Source organism: Melanaphis sacchari, unplaced genomic scaffold, assembly GCF_002803265.2.
Source record: "Melanaphis sacchari strain LSU unplaced genomic scaffold, SCAv2.0 Contig85_pilon_pilon, whole genome shotgun sequence".
NCBI classification, from domain to species: Eukaryota; Metazoa; Arthropoda; class Insecta; order Hemiptera; family Aphididae; genus Melanaphis; species Melanaphis sacchari.
Genome location: NW_020271605.1, coordinates 2,347,692 through 2,374,309, shown reverse-complemented (window position 1 = coordinate 2,374,309; position 26,618 = coordinate 2,347,692). Strand labels below are relative to the sequence as shown.

The 26,618-nt window shown below is 26.7% G+C and overlaps 3 protein-coding genes and 1 pseudogene across 3 annotated transcripts; 1 reads left to right on the top strand and 3 right to left on the bottom strand.

The window, feature by feature from the left end:
• Positions 1-258: 258 nt before the first annotated feature.
• LOC112602251 (cathepsin B-like) lies at positions 259-5,332 on the bottom strand. The gene is made up of 5 exons (XM_025350224.1): positions 5,113-5,332; positions 3,846-4,163; positions 1,609-1,759; positions 1,197-1,304; positions 259-562 (listed from the first exon to the last, which is right to left on the bottom strand). The coding sequence occupies exons 1-5, from the start codon at positions 5,308-5,310 to the stop codon at positions 360-362; spliced, it is 978 nt and encodes a 325-aa protein (XP_025206009.1). The 5' UTR covers positions 5,311-5,332; the 3' UTR covers positions 259-359.
• Positions 5,333-6,968: 1,636 nt separating this feature from the next.
• On the top strand, positions 6,969-8,563 carry LOC112602299 (annotated as a pseudogene).
• Positions 8,564-11,272: 2,709 nt separating this feature from the next.
• LOC112602217 lies at positions 11,273-19,599 on the bottom strand. Its single transcript, XM_025350168.1, has 11 exons — positions 19,394-19,599; positions 18,942-19,319; positions 18,579-18,735; positions 17,839-17,946; positions 17,563-17,771; positions 13,972-14,154; positions 12,565-12,786; positions 12,287-12,487; positions 11,855-12,014; positions 11,640-11,750; positions 11,273-11,572 (listed from the first exon to the last, which is right to left on the bottom strand). Exons 1-11 carry the CDS (start codon positions 19,490-19,492, stop codon positions 11,367-11,369), a joined length of 2,034 nt encoding a protein of 677 aa, XP_025205953.1. The 5' UTR covers positions 19,493-19,599; the 3' UTR covers positions 11,273-11,366.
• Positions 19,600-21,303: 1,704 nt separating this feature from the next.
• On the bottom strand, positions 21,304-23,601 carry LOC112602216. The gene is made up of 4 exons (XM_025350167.1): positions 23,266-23,601; positions 22,362-22,424; positions 21,422-21,511; positions 21,304-21,360 (listed from the first exon to the last, which is right to left on the bottom strand). The coding sequence occupies exons 1-4, from the start codon at positions 23,599-23,601 to the stop codon at positions 21,304-21,306; spliced, it is 546 nt and encodes a 181-aa protein (XP_025205952.1).
• Positions 23,602-26,618: the final 3,017 nt, after the last annotated feature.

Sequence of the window (26,618 nt, the reverse complement as noted above, 5' to 3'; positions counted from 1 at the left end):
ATATTTAGGTCATAACAAATGTATTAGTCTACATTGAATTGATAGAATCAAAACTTTAAAAATTAGCATATTTTTTTTCTATTAGAAATCTTATGGTATAATAAGAAATATATTATTCAAAGTTCCTATATATTTCATGTTATGATACGTTATAGGTACGTATAAATATCTAATTTCTACTTAAAATTCTTTTAAATAACAAACTTTAATACTTATATTTTTTATTTTTATGAATAATAATATAATAATAGATAGGTATTAAGTAACCATGTAATTTTTTGATACAGAAGAGAAGAAAAAAATGTCAGATAAAGATTAAAAGATCTTATCCGGTCAATCAAATTGTATATTATGACAATTCATAACGGTAATCCGGCGTACATATATTCTTCTATGTAACATTCGTTGGCACCTCGTTTAATTTTGACGAACCCATTTTCGCCCCAGTATGTATTGAACGAATTGGCTGCCAACCAGTATGGCGTGCCGTTTTCTTCTCCCCAGCCTATGATTTTAACCGCTTGAGTGGTAACGTATTTTCCAGAGTTATATGCGTATACACCTTGAACAGACAAAGAAAGCTTAGTTTTGAAGCAATTACAAATAATAACGGTTGTTAAAAAGTTACAGATTAGCATAACTTATATCTGTTGAGCTATGGCGTAGTGAAGTGAACCTACCAGTTACCATTCCGGATTGGTATTCAGCACAAGAGTTCTCAACCAGGGTATCGTAAAATTATTTTAAATGTAAAACAATTAAATATGTTATTCAAAAATTAAAAAAAAAAATTATTTTTTGAAAGATAGAAACTTGTGTGATTAATGTATTAACTAATTAATTTTTTTATAAAATGTATTAATATGTATTTATTATATATTTAGCAAAAGAAAACCAAAATTATAAAATATGAATACATGATAAACTACTATAGGGTGCCTCAAGATTTAAAAAAAATACCTTAAGGTGCCGTGAGCAAAAAAAGTTGGGAACTTTTAGTTTAATCATACATTTAGTTGCTTATCCTCGAATAAAATATTTGAGAATTTAAGTAGCACAAACGCCATGTACCATTTCATGTAAGAAAAAATCATATTTTTAAATACCAATCGTTGTACATTTTTAATAAACAAATAGATTACGAGTAACTCTTTAAATCTAAAGTTTGCAGACCAAAAAAAAAAAATTATGCATACCTGATTGATAGTTGACAAAGTCTTGGTACATATAAAATGACGCCGTTATCGGACCGTTTTCGTAAATTTCTTTCATCGCTTTGTATGCTGGGACACGATAATACTTTCCTATAAAATGTAATACAATATGTTATAAGTTTATTATATATTATAAATAGTTGGTAGGTGTTCTAATAAGAAGTTTCAGAATACCCACGACTCTATAACAGTGTCAATAATTTTCACCGTCATATAGTTGTGAGAGTTACACATTCCATTTTATTACATTGAGGTAGAGCTAGTAGAGGTCAACATATATGTGTATTGTAATGTTTTATTTACAAAAACTAATTTGAATGTTAAATACGAGTATTCAATGATAATATCATATAATAGTATACACTATATAATTTTCATGTAAAAAATTAAGTACCTTGATGATTGTCTTTCACGTACTTCGTCTCATAACTAGGATTATAACATTGGAAATTGCACTCTGGAGTGAAAAATGTTTTATTCGAGCATGCGTTATCAACTGCGTTTTCCGCATGTTGACATGGTTCAATCGTGTATGGTTGACATCCCTATAAAAAATAGAAAACACATACCTGCCATATAACACTGTTATATGAAAATAGATATTTGCTGTTGATATCAAAATAATATTAGGCCTGCGTTTGTTAATACTTAAATACGTTTCCTAAAAAATTGTTTGAATCGCATGCCATGGATATAATAAGCTATAAAACACACACACATTATAGAGTGTGTTTATGCTGAGAGATATGAATAAATATTTCAGTCAGATGGCCTTGTATTGAAATGGGGTTTTTGGAAAATGAAAAGAAATACTGAAATGAGAAGTATGCATTTTCAAATAAATTTCAAATTTTTAAAACTTGGTAAACAACGTGCACTTTAACTTGCTTTATTTTTTTTTAAACAGAACGTCATTTTTTTCAAGTAATATTTTTTTAAAACAAGTTTTGTATAAAAAGTTTTTTCTAAATACAAAACTGGCAAATAAAATTTAATATTTATGAATCATTTGATGACATTTTAACAGGTATATTTAAGAGGATGCCACACAGAAATTTTTTATCTCTGTCTTACAAGTGCGTAATATAGCAAATTTATGTTCAGTAGTTTAGGTTTAGCTTCGTTAATTTAAAAATTAGAGTGAATCGACCTATAACGAAACTTGATGGTAAAAACATTTTTTGTGTTTGTATGTGGGTTTTTTACGATAGTTCAATTTTTTTAGTGAGTTTTGCATATGAAAAATATAGTAAATTAAAAATGCTCATAACTCACTTAAAAAATTGAATTATCGTAAAAACCCACATACAAACACAGAAAATATTCTTATCATCAAGTTTCATTATAGGTCGATTCACTTTAATTTTTAAACTAACGAAACTAAACCTAATCTACTGAACGTAAATTTGCCATGTTACGCACTTGTAAGACAGAGATAGCAATATGTCTGTGTGGGTCCTCTTAACTCGTACGTGAAAATCGAAATAATACTTATGATATTGTTAAATAACTGATTGTACAAGATAAGACATAAATCAACACTAAATATTCATTTTCTTTATTTGTACTTCTGGAATAATGAAGTTAAATATTGTAGGTAATGAAAATAATAAAAATGTAGAGACTACGAATTTTGATTAAATTTATTTATTTCTAATTATTAGTTTTAACTACCTAATACATAAATTATTCAGAGTTTCCACTTTGATGTTACATACATGATTCTAAATAAACGTTTTAAAAATTCTATCGATGTAGTAGTGTTTATTTGATTTTCTCTCAAATTATTATATGTCATTTTTATTTTATTTTTTAAATCTTGGATGAGTAGGATGATCTATATATACCTACTGCAGTTTTTAAATGTTTCTACAAAGAAAAAAAACCAACTGATTTAAGTCTGGACGTTTCTACGGCCAATTGGTATCAATTCATTGGTTAGGGAATATTATGAAAATAAAAGTGTTTATTTTTATCTTATAAGTCTACATACGGTTATTAATAATATCGGAAATATTATATTGAATATAATTAAAATTTTGTTTAAAGCAAATTATTTGTAAACATTAAACTTCAACTTTAAATTAAAAAACTTTTAATTTGCTTAATTTTAATTTTGTTATTGGAAAAAAAAATGTTTTAAATAAAAAATGGTTTTAAAAAAAATTTTCTACTCGATTTATACCAAAATAAAATTATACTTTCACTTAAAAAAGTAAATTTTATTATGCGTATCAAAAGGGTTAAACATTTAAATTTGTCTGAAAATGTGTACTCCTTTTCATTCCCCGAATCCCTATTTCAATATAACACCATCTAACTCAAATATTTAGTGATACCTTTAGCGTGAACATACTGTACATAATTTTTATTTATTAAATAGTTTTATGTAATATTGAACTCAAAATAAAATTAAAATGTGTAATTTGCTTCTATCGATTCTAAATATGATAAAGTGAGTAGAGAAAGGTTACTTTAATTTTATTTGAATTTTAAATATAACTATTTGAAATGATTTCTATTATTTGTTTAATTTTAGTAGAATAATAGAAATTATAACGGGTAATAGTTACATGGTTAAGTACTTTGTATCCAATTCTAGGTATATTCTATAAAAATAAATGTTTATACCTCGTCCGAACCATATTCACCTCCGGATACCAATCCGTGTCTTCTATAGAAGTCCCAAGACTCGAAATGGTTGCCCCCCATGCAGCCATTTCCACACAGGTAGCAGCAGGACAATATTTGCTGTGCTGACAGTTTTGGTTTTATCGTTCCATTTGAATGGATACAAATTCGGTCGCTTACGGCTGACGCCACGGAAATAGCGTAGCTTGACTTGCAGTTACCCTGATCGTAAATATGACCAATAGACGGACATTTGTACCATTTTGCTCTAGAGTCGAACTTTTTCGGCAGGTTCAGTGGATTCCAAAAATCATTTTTCTACAGATAACACATTTTTTCAAAACATATTCATCTAGTGTGGGTGTTATTAGAATTATATCATTTTATGTGTATAACAGTCAGAAATCAACTAAGTTATATTATATTATGTTATTACTTATTATCAGAATAACATTTATTATAGTCGGCAAGTGGCCGCATCGTACCCTGGATATCACTCAGTAGTTAGTGGTTTTAATTTTACTGCAACCACGTAGTGCGCCAACCAACTGTCGTATTATGAATACGAATATCGTACAAACATTAAATATCAATTTTTTATCCTCTTTTTCTCTTGTTAACATTTCACGTATGCACATTATGTCAACATTAAAAAATAATAAGAAAAAGTCGTTTATAAAGACGAAATATTTTTAAAAAATTTTAGTAAATAATTTAATAACCACTGCCACAAAAATTCGGATGGGATCGTTGCGGTCACTCATCAATTTTCGTCACTGACTAGACTTGTAATAGGTAGGAATGTTAGTCTGACTGGAGGTAATTACAAGTATAATTTTATTTAAGATAGTGAAATAAATAAAAATAGTTAAGTTATTATTGCATACAATTACTAAATACCCATTTAGTTTTGAAAAAAATGTTTGAGTGCAATAATTTATTGAAAGAACATTTAAACCTTTTCTCATACGTGTGTGTATTACTGCTTACGCTAAATATTATTTTCAATGCATTTTAGCTAAGTATGGCATTGAGTAAAACAAATAAAATTATTTACGATTACTAATACTTGAAATGTAGAATTTATCTGTGACAGCAAAATTAAAAGTTGTTGAGTTTTGTCAATTCTATATTTTTAGATAACGCAATTTAGATTACATCAAGTGCTATGTTAACTGTTTTTGTCGAACAATCAATAATTCAAAGTTATCAAGGTTTAAGTTACTGTTACTCGGATTTAAAGTGAGAATTAATTTTTTTTACATACCTCAGAACGAGTCTTCATGGCACCAGCTGGTGCATTTACATTGTTTAAGAAATTGTTTTTGTCGTTTAAAGATGCACACCGTTCGCTGAGAACGATTATACACAGTAGTAAAATGAAAACGTTTACAACAGACATCTTATTACGAATGGAATTAAAACGAGAATGCGTTTTTTGTTGTGATTTTAAAACGTACTTCATAGTATTGATAAATAATTGTTCTGACTTCTTAAACGCCAACTTATATAGTTAATAACAGAGGTACTTGATAAAATTAGGTAAACGTTATGATATCTTTTTAGATAATTATTTGGCTTTTAATTAAGATATTATTTTGAATATTAAAACTAGGTACAATGGCAGTGAAGTTATTACATAGCTCTTCGACAAAAATCATTTTTGTTATTTTCGATAATTGTATATCCATTTAAATAGTAGTTATTTATCAAACCAGGTATCCAATATCAAAGGTTTTAGTGGAATCTATAGCAAGTTTATAATAAAAAAAAAAATAAAAGTAAGTTTTTGATGAACCATTTATTGTACGATATACAGTTATCTAAAGTAGCTTATGAATGTTTTCCTTAAAATTTTAACATATCAATTTATATAGCATAATTTATGCTGGCTATTCTAAATGTATTATGATGTATAAAATGAGTTAAACAAAAAAATCATAGTTGTTCGGTGATTCTATCATTGTATATATAAACCCAAAGTTATTATTGAATTATTTTTTTAAATGTATGATAATTTTTAAAATCAATTTCAACTATTTTACTGAAACTTATGTAATTTTTATAATATAGACTTGATATACAATTTACACGATGAATATATTATAAGATATTATTGAGTATATTCGTATTTTGTGATAGGTAGGTACTTTGAAGAATCAAAAATAATTTTCAGTACATAAAGTAATTGTATTATTTATTGGGAATAACGGGAAGTATGCAAAAATGATATTATTATTTTGAATTAATTCAAAAAAATTTACATTTTTTTTGAGCATTCGTATTTTAAATTTTGATGAAATCGGATATTACATCAAAGTATATTTACTTGTGCGATAATAGGATTTTAATTATTAGCAAATCTAAAAAAAATTTGTTCTGCGTCAACCTTTAAAAATTCATTTTTTTTTTTTGCGTAGGTATAGTATATATTTATAATTTTAACAATATGATTTTGGTATTTTAAGCTAGGATTTTTTTTTTTTTTAATTATTTTTGTTTATTTATTTTAAATATTTAAATAAAAATATAATTAGGTTTGTTTAGGACTCTGTGGGAAATTATTGTCATTATTAATATTTATAGATGATTTTGTAATTATGAAGAAAATATTGATGAAGTTTAGAATAAAATATCAATTAGGTATCAATAGTGTAGTAAAAAATTAAATAGATCATGTACAATGTGATCTAAGAACAAACGCCACTAATTTTAAATATAAACCTTGTGTAGTTTATTTAATTAATGTTATTAATTTAAGCTTAAAAATTATTAAACTATTGTGCATTAATTGTTACTATATGTAGTATAATCATAAATGCAATACCATTTTCAAATATTTTGTATAATGTAAATTCTATCAAAGAATAATTCACTTAAATATCGAATAGGTATTTTATAAAATCAATTTTTGCTTGAGTGCATAAAAAACATATTTATTTTAGAAAAGTGTCCTGAATAATTCCGTAAAACGGACAATCAACTAATAATCTAATCATTCATTGTATTCGTGTTTACATATTCATTCAAGGTACTCGCAATATATACTTGAAGGTTATTTGCTAGTTTTTCTAACATTAATCGATTTTAACGTTTTAAACATTTGTTGTTGACAATGTATATTATATATAATAGAACATCAATTCTTTAAGTCCGAATAAAATATTGTACAATAAGCATTGAGAGAAATACAACCGATATTTTACTTAGTTCAAAACATTCAGCACGAAGTATCTATATTTTACATATTATGCAAGCGTTACATGTTCGCATGAAACCGATTATGTATTTCTGTCACCTATACGGTATGGGATTTTGTCATGAAAATTTTTGGATTATTTATTTTCTATTGATATTCATTAACATAATTGCAAGTATTTATGTATACTATAAAGTTTTCATTTTTGTCCAAACGCATTTATCGATAATGTTAAACTTGTCTACAATAACATCCGTTATTCGATTGCATATCCGTTTTTTAGCGCAACCAATTATGATCGTACTGTTGAGTGTTAAAAAGACGATCATTGTAAACTACATAAGCGAATTCGATAGTCTTGTCCTCAGAATTAATAAAATTTCACTTACGCCGTACATGTTACGCTTCTTTGGATGGCTAATATCTACTTTGATCGGAGAATCCGTACAAGTTATGGCGTTCCACTATCGTACAAACTTACAATTTTTTTCGATATTTTCCACTTCTCAGTTCGTCTTCTCTAATGTTTGGATAGTCACGCCAATTTTGATGTACATTTTTCTCATCTCGTTGGTCACTCATGGTATACAAGAAATTAACAATGATATAACTTCGATCGCAGAGTGGAGAAAAAACAGTCTCAAATGGAAAGAGCTGCAATACATGGGAATTGTTCTAACAAACTCTGTGTTTGGAAAGATTATCATTATATTTATAATGTACACTATTATGGAGTTAACCTTTCTTTTTTATGCAATGTATTTAAGTTGGATGGGACATTTTTTTTATTGAAATTGTTGGATATATCATGATCTTGTTTGTTCGGGCTGGTTTGATGTTTCATCTTTTCCGAACAACCCAGAGTTGCAAGTCAAATGTAAATAGATAATTAAAGTAACGTATTGTTGTATTTGTTTGTTGGGATTAATTAATACCTTACAATTATTTGTAGTAATTATTTAGAAATTCACGTCTTTGAAGTTAAAACAGCAGTTTTATCATTTTTTTTTTAAACGCTTTGTATATGTCCAATATATCTTTGCATTGTGATTATTACTATAAAAATATTTTAGATAGAATAGATTATAATTTGTTTTTATGTTTTTAACTATAATTAGATTTTTATAATTATTAGTTAAATCATAAATAATTAATTTTAATTTCAAATAATTTATCTAATTCCTCTAATTTTTAAGAAACAGATGAAAAAAAACACAAGTACTTTTGAATAGCACTGATAAGACTACAGTTTTCGATTACAAAGAAGTATAAAAAGTTGATTTAATAATATTAAAATAGGCACTTAACTAATTTTGTTTTATTTAGTTTCAGTTCACCTCTTTGTACATGCTACATACTGATTTCAGTTTCATGCCATGTAATGTGTTTGATTTAACATACAGAAATTTAATAACTGTAAGTAATATAAAATTGTATTGATAAAATAAAAATAAATTCACTTTTTTTCTAGATATTTACCATAATTGCAGCCTACTCGATTTTTCAAATTCAAATGAAACCTAATGTTACATAATATATTTTTTAAACTTTTAATGTAATGTTAATAAATCATAATAAGAGTATCATCTTTTATTATTAATACTTCTTTTTCTATTTGAATTATTTTTCTGTTTACTCCTTCCCAAAGGAGCCTATATTAATTTGTATAATAATAAAATTATATAAATCTAATGTTATTATTATTTTTAATTTATGTTTTAGTCATAGGTAAGCATATTTCGTAAAAATATACGATTAATTTTAGTAATATTTTATTTTGAGGATAAAGAATGAATGTTTCGATAAAATATTATTAAATACTTTTTTTCTCTCTTTTGATTGTTAAAAATATACAACTACAAATTGTATATAAGAATTACATTTTAAGACTAGAAATAACAATTATAAGAATCAAAATTTAATATAATATCTCAATAAAGTTTAGAAAAATATTCTATTATAGTTTAATTACTATTCTACAAACCTATATAATATACTTGTATCATACTTGTAGGTTAGGTTAATAATAACGTTTAAATTTTTAAATAGTGAAAATTAATTAAATTGAGATTTTTGTTATCGTGTTTTTTTTTCAAAATGTATTCAGAAAAACGTTCGTAGTAATAGATACCTATAAATACTTAATATATATTTATATAATAAGTATTTATATTAAATATATTGTTTGTATATTTCTATATTTTCACTATAGTTTTTATTAAGTGAAAATATTATACAGTATACTTAATTTTATGTTTTTAAATACATTTAAAAAAAATTATTGTTATAAATTTAATTTCATCAATAATTACTAAATAGTGAGCTGTAATTTTTTTTTTTAAATTTATTAATTATTTAAACATATTAAATGTTTTTACTAAATATTATTGTAACACTAGTAACAATTTTAATTTATTATTTGAATCATTTTTTAACAGATAAATATTTTTTTTTATTTCAGAATTGTTTTTGTTATTTAAATTACATTAAGTATTTTATACAAAACGTTGCTCCAATAAAAAAATTAAAATAATTATTATTTAATTTATAGAACCTGAACGGAATGATGTATGTATTAGTTTTACAGTAATAAACACATATAATATAGTAGAATAAAATCTTCAATATTTCATTTTGAACAAGGTTTCTGGTAGAAAATTAGACTTAGTTTGTACTTTGGATGATCAGAATTCAAAATGTCCCAGTAATTTATAGGGACTGGATTATACTCGTAATTTACTAAGTACCAACTGCTTTTACTTATCTTATATAATTTTGTAGTTTAGTTTTCTAAAAAAAAATAATTTCGTTATTACTTTATTAATATTAAATATTAAGAACAAAAAAATTATATGAGCATGAAGTATACACACTCCGATTTATGTATGGAATATAATATCTAGCATATGTCCACCTCTGCTTCGCTGGCAAGCTTCAGTTCTGGCCACAAAATTGCCTATCACACGCAGAAAGAAGTACAGTGGGGTTAAGTCACATGACCTGGGAGGCCATTATGGAACGCCAAATTCGGCGTTCTTAATGAAACACCCAACGCCGGATTTAAATTGCCCAGTAATTTTCAGGTCATGTGACTTAACCCCACTAGACTTCTTTCTTTGGGGTTACGTTAAAGTTCACGTCTATCAAAATAAATCGCGAACCATTGAAGAACTTAAGGATGAAATTCGTCGTGTTATTGGTGAACTAAACCAGGATATGTGTTAGCGTGTGATAGGCAATTTTGTGGCCAGAACTGAAGCTTGCCAGCGAAGCAGAGGTGGACATATGCTAGATATTATATTCCATACATAAATCGGAGTGTGTATACTTCATGCTCATATAATTTTTTTGTTCTTAATATTTAATATTAATAAAGTTATAACGAAATTAAATTCGGCGTTCTCTTAATGAAACACCCTATATATGTATAGATGATTTAGTTAAAAATTAATAATTGTACAAGAAGTATGGCTTATGCATGTTTATTATTATTTAAAAAAAGTAGTTGATTAAATTTTAAAATATAAGAATAATAATATTATTATGATTTATACATTTTTCTTTGGACATTGATCCCATGCTATTAAATTGTATGCACATTTTGCTGGGTTTATAGTAAATTAATTTTCTTTTATTTGGTTGATTATTTTTTGAGATATTTTGTTCTCTAAATGAAAGCTTTGGATAAAAACATTAATGTATTAAATATTTTCTTATTGAATAAATGTTAGTATATTATAAAAATAATATACTACTCTATTTGTCAATAGTCAACTGCTCAATACACAAAGTGATGCTTTTGAATTGCTTTCACGATGAAGATAATATACTATAGATAACTATAAAGATAAAATATTAATGTTTTCAGCTAAATTTTGATCGCCGTTTCATTATGGAGGAAGCGCCATGCAGTATAAACTATATAATCTGTTAAGCTTTATGGTTCGTTAGCAACCAATCTGATCGAGTGCTGTAAAGTTAATTCTCATAACTGATGTGATATCAAATATTTTTTTAAGAAAACATTTTTTTTTTTTTTTTTTTTGTGTATTATTATGAATTATTAGATTTTTATATTTTTATAAATTTACATTAGTTGTTTGATTTACATCATTCTTATGCGAAATACCGCATTGTATAATAATTCAAAATGGTAACTAAATATCTTATTTATAAGTATTATTTTTAATGGAATTAATATAAAATAGTTTGTTAAGAAATACAACATATTATTATGTGGCTATACATTTTAAATCCTATGTTGATTGTTTGTTTATTTCTAGTATAATATTATTTCATGAACTATAACTCTTACATTTACATTATGAAACTGGTTTTCCAGTTGTAAAATAATCTTCAAACAAACATTCATTGGTACCACGACGAATTTTGAAAAATCCTTTGTCTCCCCAAGAAGTACCCCACGAATTCGCAGCTAACCAATATTGAACGCCTCTGTATACACCCCATCCAATGAGTTTTACCGTTATCTGACCAAGTAATTTTCCAGTTACATGTTGATAAACTCCTGAAAATGTAGAAATTAGGTAATATATTTGTAAAATTTGTTTTTATATTTTATCACAGTATCACACCTGATTTGTATGTTAGGAAATCTTCATAAACACGCATTATAGCAGTTACAGGTCCACGTTTTTTCAATTCTTTCTTGACCATTCCCGGACAGGTCCTTTCAATTCGTATTCCTAATATAAATTATAATATTTAAACGTTTACAAAACACAATTAGTTAAGATATTAATAATAATAATAATAATAATTTAATTTAAATGTTTTTTCATAAACCTACCCTTTGAAATGTCTTTTAGGAAAGGTTTTGAATAATTTAAGTTGTAGCAATTTAAACTGCATTTTGGCGTTTCTGATTTATATTTTCCACACATATATGACGGACTTTTTTCATCCAAAACTGTATGGTTACATGGTGGTATCAACCATGGTTGACAGCCCTTTAACGATGTGTTTTTATTTAGTGATTTCAATTTTTAAATTAAAATTTTTATTTTAATAATAATGGAGGTGGCATAAAAAATACTAAATATATGTAATTTTAATTGAAATTTTTCGAAAAAAAAAAGAAATAAAATAAGTAAATTTATGATATATAGTGCCGAGTTCAGATGTTATGTGAAAATTATTTCCGAGTAAAATAAATGTTTGAACTAATTTCGAAAAAAATTATGAAAAGTATTTAATATCAATTATACGTAATTCAAATTACTTCATTGCTACCGTAATCTCCACCTGTGACCAACCCTCTTTTTGTCCAATAATGCCAGGCTGCTCCAGAATAGCCACCATTGCATCCATCACCACAATCATCACAACAAGACAAAACTTTTTGTGGAGAATAAAACGCCGTTATTTTTTTCTTTGATTTAATACATATGCGGTCGTTAATAGCCGAAGTGACGGAAATCGCCTGAACATATGTTTTGAAAATACATTCACGATGTTTAAGAACGTTATAATCGAATAAATTATACACCTAATACATACCCAGTCAGCAGCGCAGTTTCCCTGGTTCCATATGTGAGAAATAGAAACGCATTCAAACCAATTATTTCGGGCGTCAAAAGTCTCTGGAATATCATTCGATCCATCCGTATCGTGATTGTCGTCTTTATGACCGATAATATCGATAATTTTATCATCTTTTTGAAAGCCCCAAGTCCCAATTATGTTTTTGTAGTTAGACGTACTGAATTGATTAATTCCAGCCTGTATGAAAAAAATTATATGATTTATTTATTAGTTGGTCTGAGATGGTTTAGTCCAATCTATATCTATGAAGAAATTATACTTATTAGTTGGTACACATTTTGTGTATACTAACGATTAGCGTTCATGAAATAAAAAAATCATGAGTTCACTTTAAAAAAAAAAAATGTATTTTTGTATACGTAGGTATATAGGTTAAACTTATAAATACTTTATATTGGATCTTACATTATTATAAAAAAAGTTAATAATATATTTATTTTACACTAATGGAAAGTTAATCAAGGATAAAATAATAGATAATGTGTCAGCATTTTTTATTTTTATTTTATCTGTTGGCTTTTGAAATATATCAAAATTATACTTACACTGAATATACATTTTAAGATGAATTCGATTTCCGACAATTTCATCATAATTATTTTTTATTAATTTTAAATTAAAGGTAATTTATTGCATTTGGAAAATAATGTGAGCGGTGGTCGTAGTTCCAAGAGTTATACATTTTTATATAAATCTAAAATTAATAAATATGCTAATCTAATAATTAGTAATTTTGAAGTTGAAATTTGTATTCAACTTTCAATTGTGACTCTTATAGTAGCTGATTTTATAAAATAGTTGTTTAGAAATATAAAATATATAAATTAAATTAATATTGCTTAATAAAATAAATTAAAAAAACTATCATCATATAATGTTGTTTATATAAGTATTTTATTAAACTTCCAATATGTTAAATTCAAAAAAAAAGGTTAGAAAATGTTTACAAACTATACTAGTATAGTTAGAAAATCTAAATTATATAACATTATAAATCTTTAAATTCTAAATCACTAAAAAAGCTGTCGTATATTTTTTGGATGAATTAATTTTTAATTTAATCTATATTTTTTTTTTATTAAGATTAATAAATTCAATATGGTTCTAAGAATAAATAAGTTATATATTTTAAGTTAAATACGTATAGTAAACAATTTACAAAGTTTCTTCAAAAAACTTATTTTTAGTAATTTTAAAGCTTTCAAAAATAATACAGTTTGTGATAAAAATTATAAACAATATAAACCATTAAGGTTTATGAAATAATAATATTACAAACATTTATTATAAACAAACATGAAATAAATAACGTTTTATCTGAATATTGATGTATCTTATATATTTTTATTTTATTTTACTTACTTCCCATGTTACGTTAGCACGGTTTACGTGTTCGACGATATGTTGAAGTTTAAATTTTGCATTGCACGACAACCAAATATTACAAAATAATAGTAATAATATTTGATTATTTCTTAACATGATGATGATTGATATTCGTAATTTTTTTCTTAAGTGAATACTAAAAAATAATTTATAGATATTTATTGTTAAATTAAGACTGATATTATAATCTTTTAAAATAACATTTAATTTTAAGTGTTATGTTCATTTTTTAAAGTAGATTTACTTATCGAAAGTTAAAATGGAATTGTTTACTTAAAATATATTGTTTAAGAGTAATTTTTTTTTTTCAAATTGTGTAAATATATAATTTTTTTTTGTATCTGTATCTATTTAGATAAAATATTATCTAATACTTCATGATAAAATATGTTTTACATACGTGACAATTTTTATACAAGAGTAATACTAAAACTATTGACATTGAGTAACATTTTGTCTAACTCGTCATTGAGTAGGTCACTTTAATGAATGTGTTGAATTTAAATTCTTTGATAATTAATTATATTTAGTGTACAATTGAAAATGATTCTTAGAAGATATGGCATATGTTGAATTATATCTCTAGGCTGATTTCTAGGGTAAATAATATAACTGTTTGAACCATTTTTTTCCAAAATCAATATTATAATAATAATATTATAAAACAGTTATTATGGTAATATAAGGATAGTTGTTATACTAATTGATCATCATAATACAGACGTGCGCACGGGTGCAGCAGAAGGTTCATGACGTGTTGCATTTGCAACATTTTTTGGGTCCAATAGATTGGTCCGCAAGCCGTAGGTGATTTACGTTTAAAGTTATAGCCGCTCAATCAAAGTCAACGTGGGCTGATTAATTCCAATTGCTGAATCTGCAGTTAAAATTTACGCAAGCTTATAATTATAAGTCAATACCAACGTAGGCAACGTAGACCAGTGTAAATTGGTTCGTAGAATAAATAATTTGAAAAAATCTGAATATTTAAAGAAAATATTAACAAAATGGTAATTTTCGTTTAAATAACCAATTTTGTTAAAATTTGAAGTTGAAATTACTATAAAAATAATTGTGTATATTATGTGTTTTTAATATTAATTTTTTGAGATTAGGAATCTTCATTTAATTTTCAAGCTTTAGCTATTAAAACTCTGAAAACATTTTTAACTATGAATGAATTTGAAAATTTTTATAATTTTGATGAATTTTATAAAAATTTTAAACTCAAATTAACTCTTTAATATAAAATTATGGTTATAATATATTATCAAATCATATAAAAATAAATATTAAAAAAGAATAAATATTTTGAAAATTCCAATATTTTTCGCAGTATATAGAAAGTGATAATTAGTATAATTGTAGAATTTCAGTGTGAAAAAAAAATAACAAAAATAGAATAAACTAAAAAGTATACAATTTCAATTACCTATAAGAAAATAGAAAACCTTAAAATGTTTTGAACATTTTATTATTTCTACTAAATGGTTTTATGAATGTTTAGTAAACATTTAAATTATTTACAGTTATTCATTTTTTAATTAAATATTGATTTTTTTTTTATTTTTGAAAGGTTTGTGAAATTTTTACCATTGACCTCATAAAGTTATAATTAGATCAATTTTATTTTTTTTAAATTTGATGACAGACAGATATATAATATATATCATTTTAAAACTAATGCAAATTTATTGCTTTGTTTAGAATTTAATAGATTTGTGATATTATTAATTTTTATCAATATGATATTTACTAGGTTATGACGTGATAGTGATCAATTTTTGAAAACTTATTTAGCTATTGTAAACGATGACTCGATAGTGTGATTTTTCAATTTTATCTAAAACAACTAATAATTTGAATTTGTACAAAAAATAAAAAAAATGTAAATTTGCTATTTATTTTTCTAATCAGCAAATTATATTCATTGAAGGGTATGACATAAGTTACTTAGTCCATAATCGTGTTTTATGATTATGAATTTATGAATAATTATGATACGCGGTTTTCATAGCTTATTATAGTGATAGTTATGATATACTTTACGTTTTATTGACTGTAGTTACCACTTACTAACTAAAATTGCATTTACTATTTTAATATTTAATATCTAAGTACTGAACATTAATAATTTATTTTCCATTGACACATTAATTCCATAAAGGCTATATTTTATTGATAACCATATACGTTTTATATTTTATAGCCTAATGTACATTTCTTACATCAAATTATTATAATGCTCCGTGTACTTATGTGTGCATTTACTATGAATTATATTTTATTGTCAATAGCGAACACCGTTTTATATATTGTATTTGAAAAAGAATTTAAAATAACAAATTATGTATTAGCTCATAGTATTTTAAATTTATTTTGTATTTTATATTTAACCATTAATTTGTCTAACGCTTGGATAGATAGGTAGAAAGGTTCGCAATTTTTATAATCTATCATTATATTAATAGTATGGGATTAGACAACTTAAAAAATAATAAAAACTAAAAAAATATCTTATACATTCTATCTTCACCAGTATTAAATCATAATAATAGGACCACATATTAAACTCAGTAGTTTGGTAGATTATGGTGTATTATGGTGTATTATAGGCTTATCAATTCAACGGTGTAGCAAATTTAAACTCGTACGTAATCCTCTACATTAAATCGAGGACCTTAAGCACTTCCGCATATAATAAGAATAATAAGTGTTAGGTAAACGAAATTATATTTAAAAATATACATTTGAATAAATAGTATATTATGTGTATAGTTAACTATACAAAACTATAAAAAATAATATACTTACTAAAATAACAAATATATAACAAACAATTCATTGCGTTGTAGTATAATAACTTAAATTGTTATATTTTTTTATAATTGGTTTATAGACATAATATACGTAAACAGTATATTTTATAAATATTTGTATATATCGATGTATAAGAAATACAATTGTTTAAATATTTCTGAAACAAGTTTGAAAATTTATTTTACTTTCAAAACATGATGTTTTAGATTAACGGTGAAATTTGCTACAGTAGTCATGCTTGGGTTAATCTATTTAAATTCGGAAATGTATTTATTTATTTTTTTGAAATTCCAAGATATTACAACCTACTTGTATTGTGTAGTTAATGATTAATTAATATTTTAAACTATATTAAATGTAGTTATTCAATTATCATACTTTGAACTCAACTCAAGTTTTTTTTTTTAATAGTATTAAATATTATACCGTTGATGTATTATACAATAATCTTGTAATTTGGAAAACAATTTTTAAATAACTGTATTAAAAGTTTTTTAATATCTATAGGATCATTAAAAAATAACACAAATAGTTTGGTATATAAAAACATAGTAAAAATGTTCAATGGTACTTAAAAAAAAATGTAAACCATGGATCTTTGAAGTGATAGGTTTTATTTTTTAATTTTAATATCATGCCATACACATGTCAAACATTTTAAATACATTATTCAAAGTAGGTATTAATGATAAACACTTGAATGATGCTTGCTTATAATTATTTTATGATACCGTGAACAATTCATCATAATGGCAATCCGGCGAACATTTTTTCTTGAAAAAAGCATCCGTCATTACCTCTTGAAATCTTGAACGTTCCGTTATCACCCCAATCTGAACCAAACGAATTGGCTACTAACCAATAAGGGACACCATTTTCTTCACCCCAGCCGAAAACCTTTACGCTTTGTACAGTGAAGAAGGGCACGTCTGATTGCTCGTCGTACTTATATACACCTTTAAAATTTAAAAAAAGTATATTGTCATTGTGTAACCACTATAAAAATATGTAATTTTCACATACCGGATTTGTAATCGACCAAATCATCGTACATGAAGAACTGGGTTGTTATCGGACCGTTATCGAAAATTTCTTTCATAGCCATGTAAGGATACACTTGATAATATTTACCTATATTTATATGGACAATAATAGTGAAGTTTTAGAAATATAGTTGAAACATTAATAATATTAATGACAAGATATTACATAGATTGCAATGATATGGAACGGATTTAAACTATTTATTGTATTATTATATTATTATTGTTATATAAATTAGTTAGAAATGATAAATTTGTGCATATGATGGACTATTAGAGTAGAATTGGATTAACCACCTATATTTTTTTATAACTGTTTAAAAAATGTAATAGTTTTGATTGTAAATACGCATGAAAAAATAACATATTACTTAAAATGTATTGAATATAGAAACAATCTCGAGCAGTTTGAAATGTAAATCCTATATATTTCAGAAGTTTGGTAGTTCATACAATGAAAATTTTGTATTTTGAATTAATTATACATTTTAGTATAGTTAATTTAAAGAACAAATTTTTAAACTTTATGATTCAAATAAGTATAGTACGCAATTAAATCATGTATAATAAATTAAATCATCATTTTCTTTAAAACATATCTAATATACGATTTTAGGCGAGGTAAAAATAACGTGAAACTTTAGAACATAGCTATGAAAATCATACAAACTAAATTATACACAATTATATATTTTATAACATTATTATAGTATTATATACCTTTATAAATATCGGTTTTGAACGAAGTGTAATAATTTGGGTTATAACACTGCATTTCACATTTCGGTGTTTCCTCTGTTCGATATGTCTTACAACTATGTCCAGATGGTTCTTCATTTGTTAGTTTACAAGGTGGCATCTTATACGGTTGACATCCCTAAAAAGTAAAATCAAAATATTTAATGATATTGTTATTTTTGAATAAATACAAGTATGAAAAAAAGATATTTATTTTTAAGTTGGATCAAAAACTGATTGAAGTCCAATAGATTCCAGAATTAGATTTGGTACTTAATTTAGTTAAAATTATATAATTATATATATATATATATATGAGATATTTATTGATACAATTATAGGTACCTGGCTGGAGTTGTAATCGCCACCTGATACAAACCCATGTCTTCTGTAAAAGTCCCAAGACTCAAATTGTGATCCACCATTACATCCATATCCACACAAATAGCAACAAGAAATAATCTGCTGTGCAGACATTATAGGATTTTTTGTGCCATTTGAATGTATACATAATCTGTCAGTTACTGCAGACGCTACAGATATGGCATAACTTGAATGGCAGTTTCCTTGATTATAAATATGACCGATCGATGGACATTTTGGCCATTTTTTTCTTGAATCGAAATTTCTTGGCAAACCATTCGTATAATAAACACTATTACTATCTCCGTATGAATTCAAATTTGTATTACCTTTATTGTTAAGTGCTGGTTCTGAAATAAGCTACTCAAAGTGTACATCGTTATTGTAAATGCTTTTAATAACATTTTTTAAATATGTTTAAATTAATTACGAACCTTAAAATAATCGTTTTCATTATATTGGTAGTTTGTTTTGATATCCCGCCCGGTGACATATGTTACAAAAACCAAAATTAATAAAAATTTAAAAATCATTTTTTTTTTTAAATTTAAATAACATACAAAAGTTAAAATTTAAAGTTATAACGCTACGTTTACAAACTATTCAGGAATAGCTGCAGTCACGTCTGATTTAAGTTTCAAGAGTGGCTCTATAAATAATAAATAAAAGATTGCATAGTACTTAAAAAGCATTTAAGCTGCTTATTAAACTATTAAAATGGGTATTATAACACAAAACTTATTGATTACCTGAATACATATTATTATCATATTAAAATTATCGACATTATTTTTACTATCTAATTTTGAATATTTAAATTTTAAACAATATTATTAGTTTACTCATTTTTAATTTTAAATTATACCATTATAGAATGTTTTCTTTTTATTATTGTATGTGTTCTAAAAAAAAAAAATAAATACTTCAAATAATATGAGTACAAGTGTGTAAACATTTATTACAAACGAATTATTTGAATAAGTTTTTATTATTTGTATATTATAATCTATTGTAATATTGCTTATATTAATATGTTCCATTTAATAAAAGTTATTGAAATATAAATATTTTAAACATTAAACAATTTTAACGATGTGTTTAGAACTGTGAAGCTAGTATTGACAATTTGTTTTAGTTGATAGTACACAGTAAATTATAACAGTAAATAATTAAGTACTTATACGAAATTCGCATTTTTTAAATTGTTAGTTAAATTTTATTGCCTTATGTATAGGTTGATATATATAAAACGCGTAGTATGGCTAAATAAAAAAAATTAATCTATTTTTTCAAAAAAACAATAATTTTAAATGTATAGTAAATAATTTTCAAATATATAAGTAATAAATAAATGTATATCTAGTAAATTTAAAAAGAAATTATAAATAATGTGCATGTTGTATGTCTAAAAAAATGTTCGTTTCCTATTTAACCGTCTTTTCGGTTATCCGTCAAGGCTCCGGTCTTAAGACTGATGGGGTTAATTGAGGTTCTTCTATATATAACATTAATGTGTATTATAATAACCGAGATTTCAGTAGTTTCACTAACTCCGTTTATTCCAATTACGTCAGCTGCAGTTAGAATTACTTTTTATGCAGTCTGTTATGTTAAGTACATAACGCTATAAATTTATCTATTCCCATGAATGGTTTTTAATTGTTTTGTACTGAATTAACAAATGTTAACCCTTCATTATATTATGTTATTATAACTCATGAGTATTACCTACCATTAAGATAATGTTAAAATTCAAGATGTTGAGCTGTATAATGTATAGTAAATTTCAAATGTAGGTACTTCGTCAATGATTGGTCACTGTAATGGATGAATTAATATTACATAATAAATCATCGTATACAATGAAAAATTCAAATCTTTATTTTAAAAGATATTTTATTATATTAAGTTATTTATTTTTCTTTTACAACAAGATGGGTTGATTTAATTCTAGCTAAAAAAAATATAAGCTATTCTATTATGTTAAAAACTAATTGTGATAACTTATAATGTATTTTTTTTCCTATTTTTGATTACCTACAACTTAAACAGCTAATTAGTTTTAATTTATTTATTTTTCAACGCTAAATTAAATTAAAATTTTTCACTTATTATATTTGTAATACATGTAAATTGAAGTAAAATATTATTAGAATTCCAGTCCGGTTTCTCCGAGGAAGGGAATGGGGTCGTTTAAGATATCTGGGCCTATGGTTTCATTAAATTTCAGTTGATGTTGTGCTTGAGTTTTGTTTCTTTGCAAGGTCAGCTACTTGTGAAAATAAGTTTGACTGTTATTACCACACTAGATCATGTTATTGAGTCTTCCAATATCCAATATTTTTTAGGTTAATTTCATTTGAATTTGAAAAATCAGGAATGCTGCAATTAATGTGATAATCTGAAAAAAAAAACAAATATATTTAAATTCAAGTAATCATTATATTTAAATTGTAATATACTGATTTCAGACTTCTGTAATTCATTTCGAAAATATTGCATGGCATGAAATTTAAATCTGCGTGTAACATATATAAATACGCATATTTTATCTGAAAATAATAAGTAAGTTTTTAATTAAAAATTAAAATATATAGTTATTTATCTATAAATTTAATGTGTTCTGTTATTATAATAGTATCAATAACTAATTAAAATACATTTTTTTCTTATACTAGTTCAGAGTTTTACTTATAAATAATATCATATAATTTAACGATTGAAGGTAAGTTACTATAGACTTTATACCATTTAATTTAAATTATTGCATGTTGTCATTAATGATCTTAAATAAAAAATATGAATACAAAAGGCAATGATTATAAATACTTACAGGTAATTATTTTAATAATTTAAAACGATGGAAATATCAAGATTTTAAATTCACTTTGATATTAAATATTAAAAAAAGTTAATTGATGAAAACATTATAAATTATTTTTTAAATCTTTTTTATATTATTAATTTGATAATTTGAAATACTTTTCAAAATGTTTAAAATATTAGACATACTAATGTAATATAATAAACGTTACAACTTACGACTTTCGTAAACTACAAATGTTATTCGATTGGTCAAATCTAAACTGATAGTTCTTATGAATAAAATACATCAGTGAACTGTTCAATACTAATTAAAAAAAAAGTTACTTTGGTTCAGATTATGAAGTTATTACAATAGTACATACAATAATTTAATTTAACTATCAATGGGCAGGCATGATCCATAGCGAACAGCTCGCGGGATGTCTGGACCAAATTTTAAATTCCTTATTATTTGTGAATACATATAATTTAAAACCTAAGGATAAAGGGGCTCGCACAAAAAAACGTGTTAATTAAATAATTTAAAATTTAATCGGTTCTTACTTTAATATACTATCTTACTTCGTATTTATCTACCTGTTTGTCATGTGAATTGAGGTTAATGCTGATTGAATTCAAGACCTTTTGTGTTCTCTGTAGCTAATAATTAGATAAAATAAATAAATGATTTTAATTGAAGAAAAATATTATTTATAATTTAAATTATGAAAAATAGTAACAATTTCTGAAATAAAAACATGTATTCAGTTCTTAAAGAGCGGACGAAAAAAAAAAGAATATTCGGGCATAAAATATAATTAGAAATAAAAGCATATTGATCATGGTTAACAATAAATGTCGAATAAAATGTATTTAAATTATTATTTAAAAAACTTTTTGGTTGAAATTGATTATCATCTTCTAAGATTATAATATACTTAAAATTATATTATTTGTTTTAAAAATAGTAGAAGTATTTTTTGAATTACTGTAGAAAGTAATTTTGATCGACAAAACATGATATCATGCGAATCAAATTATTTTAACCATTCAAAAGTTTTCTGTGTAAGTAATAGGATCACGGGTCACATCACATTATTTAAAAATTTTAATGGTTATTGTTTTTGAATTGTAACTACAAATCGGGATCAAGACGTCTTTACAGAAAATTATTGTTTTATGCGTAGGATAACGCGTTTTTTTTTTACGTATTTTTGGATTTCGAAAGAATGATTTTCTGAACGCGTTATAATATGCATTTGAAAAAACCACGATACGTGAAAAATTTGGTCAGCTTACGTCTCGTTTACAAAAAAAAAAAAAAAAAACGCAAACAAGAAAATATGTTTTAAACTCATCCCTCAGCACTCAACTCACACCGCGTTACCGGGTGACCCGAGATCTTACGACGGTTTCGAGTCCGCATCATTATTAAGGTATATATTTAGGTATTTCGGAAAAACTATTAACACGCCGGCGTCGCCGAACGGCGCATGCCCACCTCTAGTTTGCAGTTTTTCGTCTTGCGGATGATCTCGAACATCCAGGAGACGCTGAACACCGCGTTGACGGAGTAAACGGATATCCGCAACGCGTCGAACTTGTACGTCTTGATGCCGGACAGGTACAGCGAGAACACGAAGAACACGATTTCGGCGATCGTGCGCACGACAAACACGACGATGGCGACGCCGAACAGGTCGCGGGCCAGCCGGACGGCCGCCCGCCTGAGGTCGTCCCACCGGCCGCGGTACGCCCGCCAGTCGGCCACGGTGACGAGCCGGCCGTTGATGTCCCGGACGGCCGCCCGGACCGTGTCCAACAGGAACGCGTACATCAGCAGCGGCACCCTGGTCCACACGTTGTACGGATATCATGGCGTACTCGGCGACCGCGAAGTAAGCGAAACCGGTGTCCAAGTGGAACATGAACACGGCGAACTCGACGAGCGTGGACGCGCACAGGCACGCGCGAGTAGCGCGCGGACGGCGCGAGCGGCGCGGCCGCGGCCTCCCGCCATGCCCGTCCAGCGCGGACATGACGTCCGACAGCGACCGCCTGTTGCACCGCCACGCGATCAGCATCACCGGCGGTCAGCAGTACGTGTACACCTTGGCCACGCTCATCACCGTGGTGATGTCCCATATGTGCGGCATCCGCTGCTGCACCAGCGACGTCACGTGATCGGAGCCGTACGCGCAGTACGACAGGTTGGCCAGGAAGATGAGCGCGTCCGCGGCCGCGGCCGCCGGCCGTCCGGCTGGAGCCCCATACCGAACAGCCGGTAGACGTTCATCGCCGAGTTCAGGCGCGCGCGCAACGTTGCCGTGTTTGCGCCGTTTGTCCTGTGAACGTCGTCGAAGTCGTCGTCGTGTCGCGATCGCGACATAAATAAATCATGTCGGTCGGTCGGTCTTACGAAATCGCGACGCAGACGACCGTATTTTGGGGGAGGGGGCGTTCTTCTGGCATTTGTCTTGCAGTGTTTTTTTTTTATTTTTATTTTTTTTTATTTTAAATAATGTAGTTATTTGCGGGTCGAACCGATTGCGGGTGTACTGCTGTGGTTTACGCGTTCGATGTCCGCGGCGGTTGGGGCGATGCTCGGAGAATTTTTTTTTTTCTGCACGATCGATGCGCGACAGAATAATAATTGCAGTAGTTGACAATAATTGGGTTGATGTCGTCGGTAAAAAATCGATAGGGGGATGTAAAATTGTTGTGAGCCGAACTCGGTATAGAAAATCCAATAGAATAAAGTGAAAAAAAGTGTCAATAATAGCGTTTTTATGAATCAAGTTCCGAGAAAGGTAGTCGTAACAAAATATTCATAATGTTTTCCGTATTTATACATAATGTTTATTTATATTTTTTCGGTTAGATTCGCGTCACGGTCGACGGAGCTAAATACATTCTTCATGACCAATTGAAGGTTTTTAATACTTTTGACGTTTTATATTTACTATTTAGTGCTTGAAAAAACGAAAATACTTCAACTGAAAGTCCTAAATATTTCAAATTTTCAACCGATCATTTTTTAAGTAACTTTATTTTCGTTGACAACAACTTTAGTTTATTTTTTGCGCTACGATTTTTGCAACGTCAAGTTTACTGTAAAGTAAGCAGAGAATGTTTTGTTTTAAATTTCATATGAATCAGCTATACGTGTAGGTAACTTTTTGATTGAAGCTCTGGATCGAATAATCGAAAGAAAAAATTAAAGATTAAAATTTGAAATATCTCGTAATTTGGCATATTTTATTTTATGTATTTTTATCATATTTTTTAAATTTACATCGTAACTCCATTTAGTTAAATAAAATAAATATTTTTCAATACTTAAATTAAACAAAATACTATAAACGCTTCTACCAATTAATAAGCTAATCGATCTTTATTAATATTTTATTTTTTTGTTGCATTTTTTCTTCGCTATAATATCAATCACTGAAACCTTATTATTCATACGTAAATTCTACTAATTCAATTTTTTAACCGGTTTTTTGTCACTTATTATTGCTTACGAAGAGTAGTTTTATTATAAATAATCAAAACTATTGTCAGTATGTTCGACTGTCAATCGTCATGCAAATAAAACAGTAATACTTTGAGAAATACGTCAAATTTATAATAAAATTACAGATAAAACAAATCCACTGTCCACATTTTAGAATCCACAAAATAAAATTGGTCTTTCGAATAATCGGCTATATTCATGTATAGCAGCTTAAATTTAAAATCCCTGCATAGAAATCACAGTATCAAATTTAAAGTATATTTAAAATAATTACACGCATGAAAATACTCAAATTAAATAACCAGAAATTAATCCAGTCATATGATGAAAAACCAGTAAAATTGTCCAAAGAAGAAGAATTATTTAACATATTATTGACGCATCAAATGCTATATGAAAATGAAAAATTTTTACTCGTAGGTTCTTAAGCTATGTTAGCCAATACGTGACTGAAGTATTATTGAATTATAAGTGGTCGAAATACTGCTAGACATAATATATTTTATAAATGCATTAATTGTTTTAGAATTTGATCTATTTTAGTAGAACCCATAATGGCTAATTTTCTGGTTCAACGCTTAAAAATATATCGAGTCTTTAAAAAAATGCAGTCTATATTTTCCTGTTCAATAACCATCAAGCTCAGTTAAAGAAAAAAGTCGGCAGTAAATAAAGGCAAATAAAGAATATGTTTGTGTGTATATATAATATAATAATAATACCACTAATTTCGTCGGGAAAAATAAAAACTTTTAGAACTTAAATGTTTGTTTCATCAGCGACTCATTTGAACACATTGTATAATGTGTAGAGTAAGAGGCTATTAATTGGAATTTTATTCCACCACGATCGTCTCATTTTGATGGGCTATACGAGGCTTCCATAAAATCTTAAAAACACATCTATTAGGTAAATATTATTTTACATATTATGAAGAATTAAATACCATTTTAATAAAAATATAAGCTGTTCTAAATTCTCGTCTACTCACTCCTTTATCCTAAGATCGTCTGGACGTGACCTCATTAATACCAGCACGTTTTCTTATTGGTAAACTTACCTATTCATTAATCAAACCTGACTTGTCTTCTGTATGATAATTACTTAAAACAATGGCAGCGTATTACTCGACTTACGCTATGTCTTTGGAAACGTTGGAATGATTAATATTAATCCCAATTTCAAACCAGTAAAAAAATGATTTTCAAATAAAGGCCCAGTTTTAAGTGTTGATACTTTACTGCTAATTAAAAAAGATAATGTTTTTCTATTGACTTTGTCTCTAGGTTGCATAGTACAATATGTGCAGGCTAAAGTTGACGGTGTATTTTTTGTAG

What these genes read in the sequence shown, in the direction of transcription:
- LOC112602251 (XM_025350224.1), bottom strand. Translation starts at nt 5,310, where the DNA reads ATGAAGTACGTTTTAAAATCACAACAAAAAACGCATTCTCGTTTTAAT. An exon ending in GTGAATATGGTTCGGACGAG is followed by an intron (nt 1,760 to 3,845) that starts GTATAAACATTT and finishes TATTTTTTATAG; the next exon opens with GGATGTCAACCATACACGAT. An exon ending in CTTTGTCAACTATCAATCAG is followed by an intron (nt 563 to 1,196) that starts GTATGCATAATT and finishes TGTCTGTTCAAG; the next exon opens with GTGTATACGCATATAACTCT.
- LOC112602217 (XM_025350168.1), bottom strand. Translation starts at nt 19,492, where the DNA reads ATGATTTTTAAATTTTTATTAATTTTGGTTTTTGTAACATATGTCACC. An exon ending in GCGATTACAACTCCAGCCAG is followed by an intron (nt 18,736 to 18,941) that starts GTACCTATAATT and finishes TTTACTTTTTAG; the next exon opens with GGATGTCAACCGTATAAGAT. An exon ending in GAGATTACGGTAGCAATGAA is followed by an intron (nt 12,015 to 12,286) that starts GTAATTTGAATT and finishes ACATCGTTAAAG; the next exon opens with GGCTGTCAACCATGGTTGAT.
- LOC112602216 (XM_025350167.1), bottom strand. Translation starts at nt 23,601, where the DNA reads ATGTACGCGTTCCTGTTGGACACGGTCCGGGCGGCCGTCCGGGACATC. An exon ending in CGAAAAACTGCAAACTAGAG is followed by an intron (nt 22,425 to 23,265) that starts GTGGGCATGCGC and finishes TCTAATTATTAG; the next exon opens with CTACAGAGAACACAAAAGGT. An exon ending in ATTACAGAAGTCTGAAATCA is followed by an intron (nt 21,361 to 21,421) that starts GTATATTACAAT and finishes TTTTTTTTTCAG; the next exon opens with ATTATCACATTAATTGCAGC.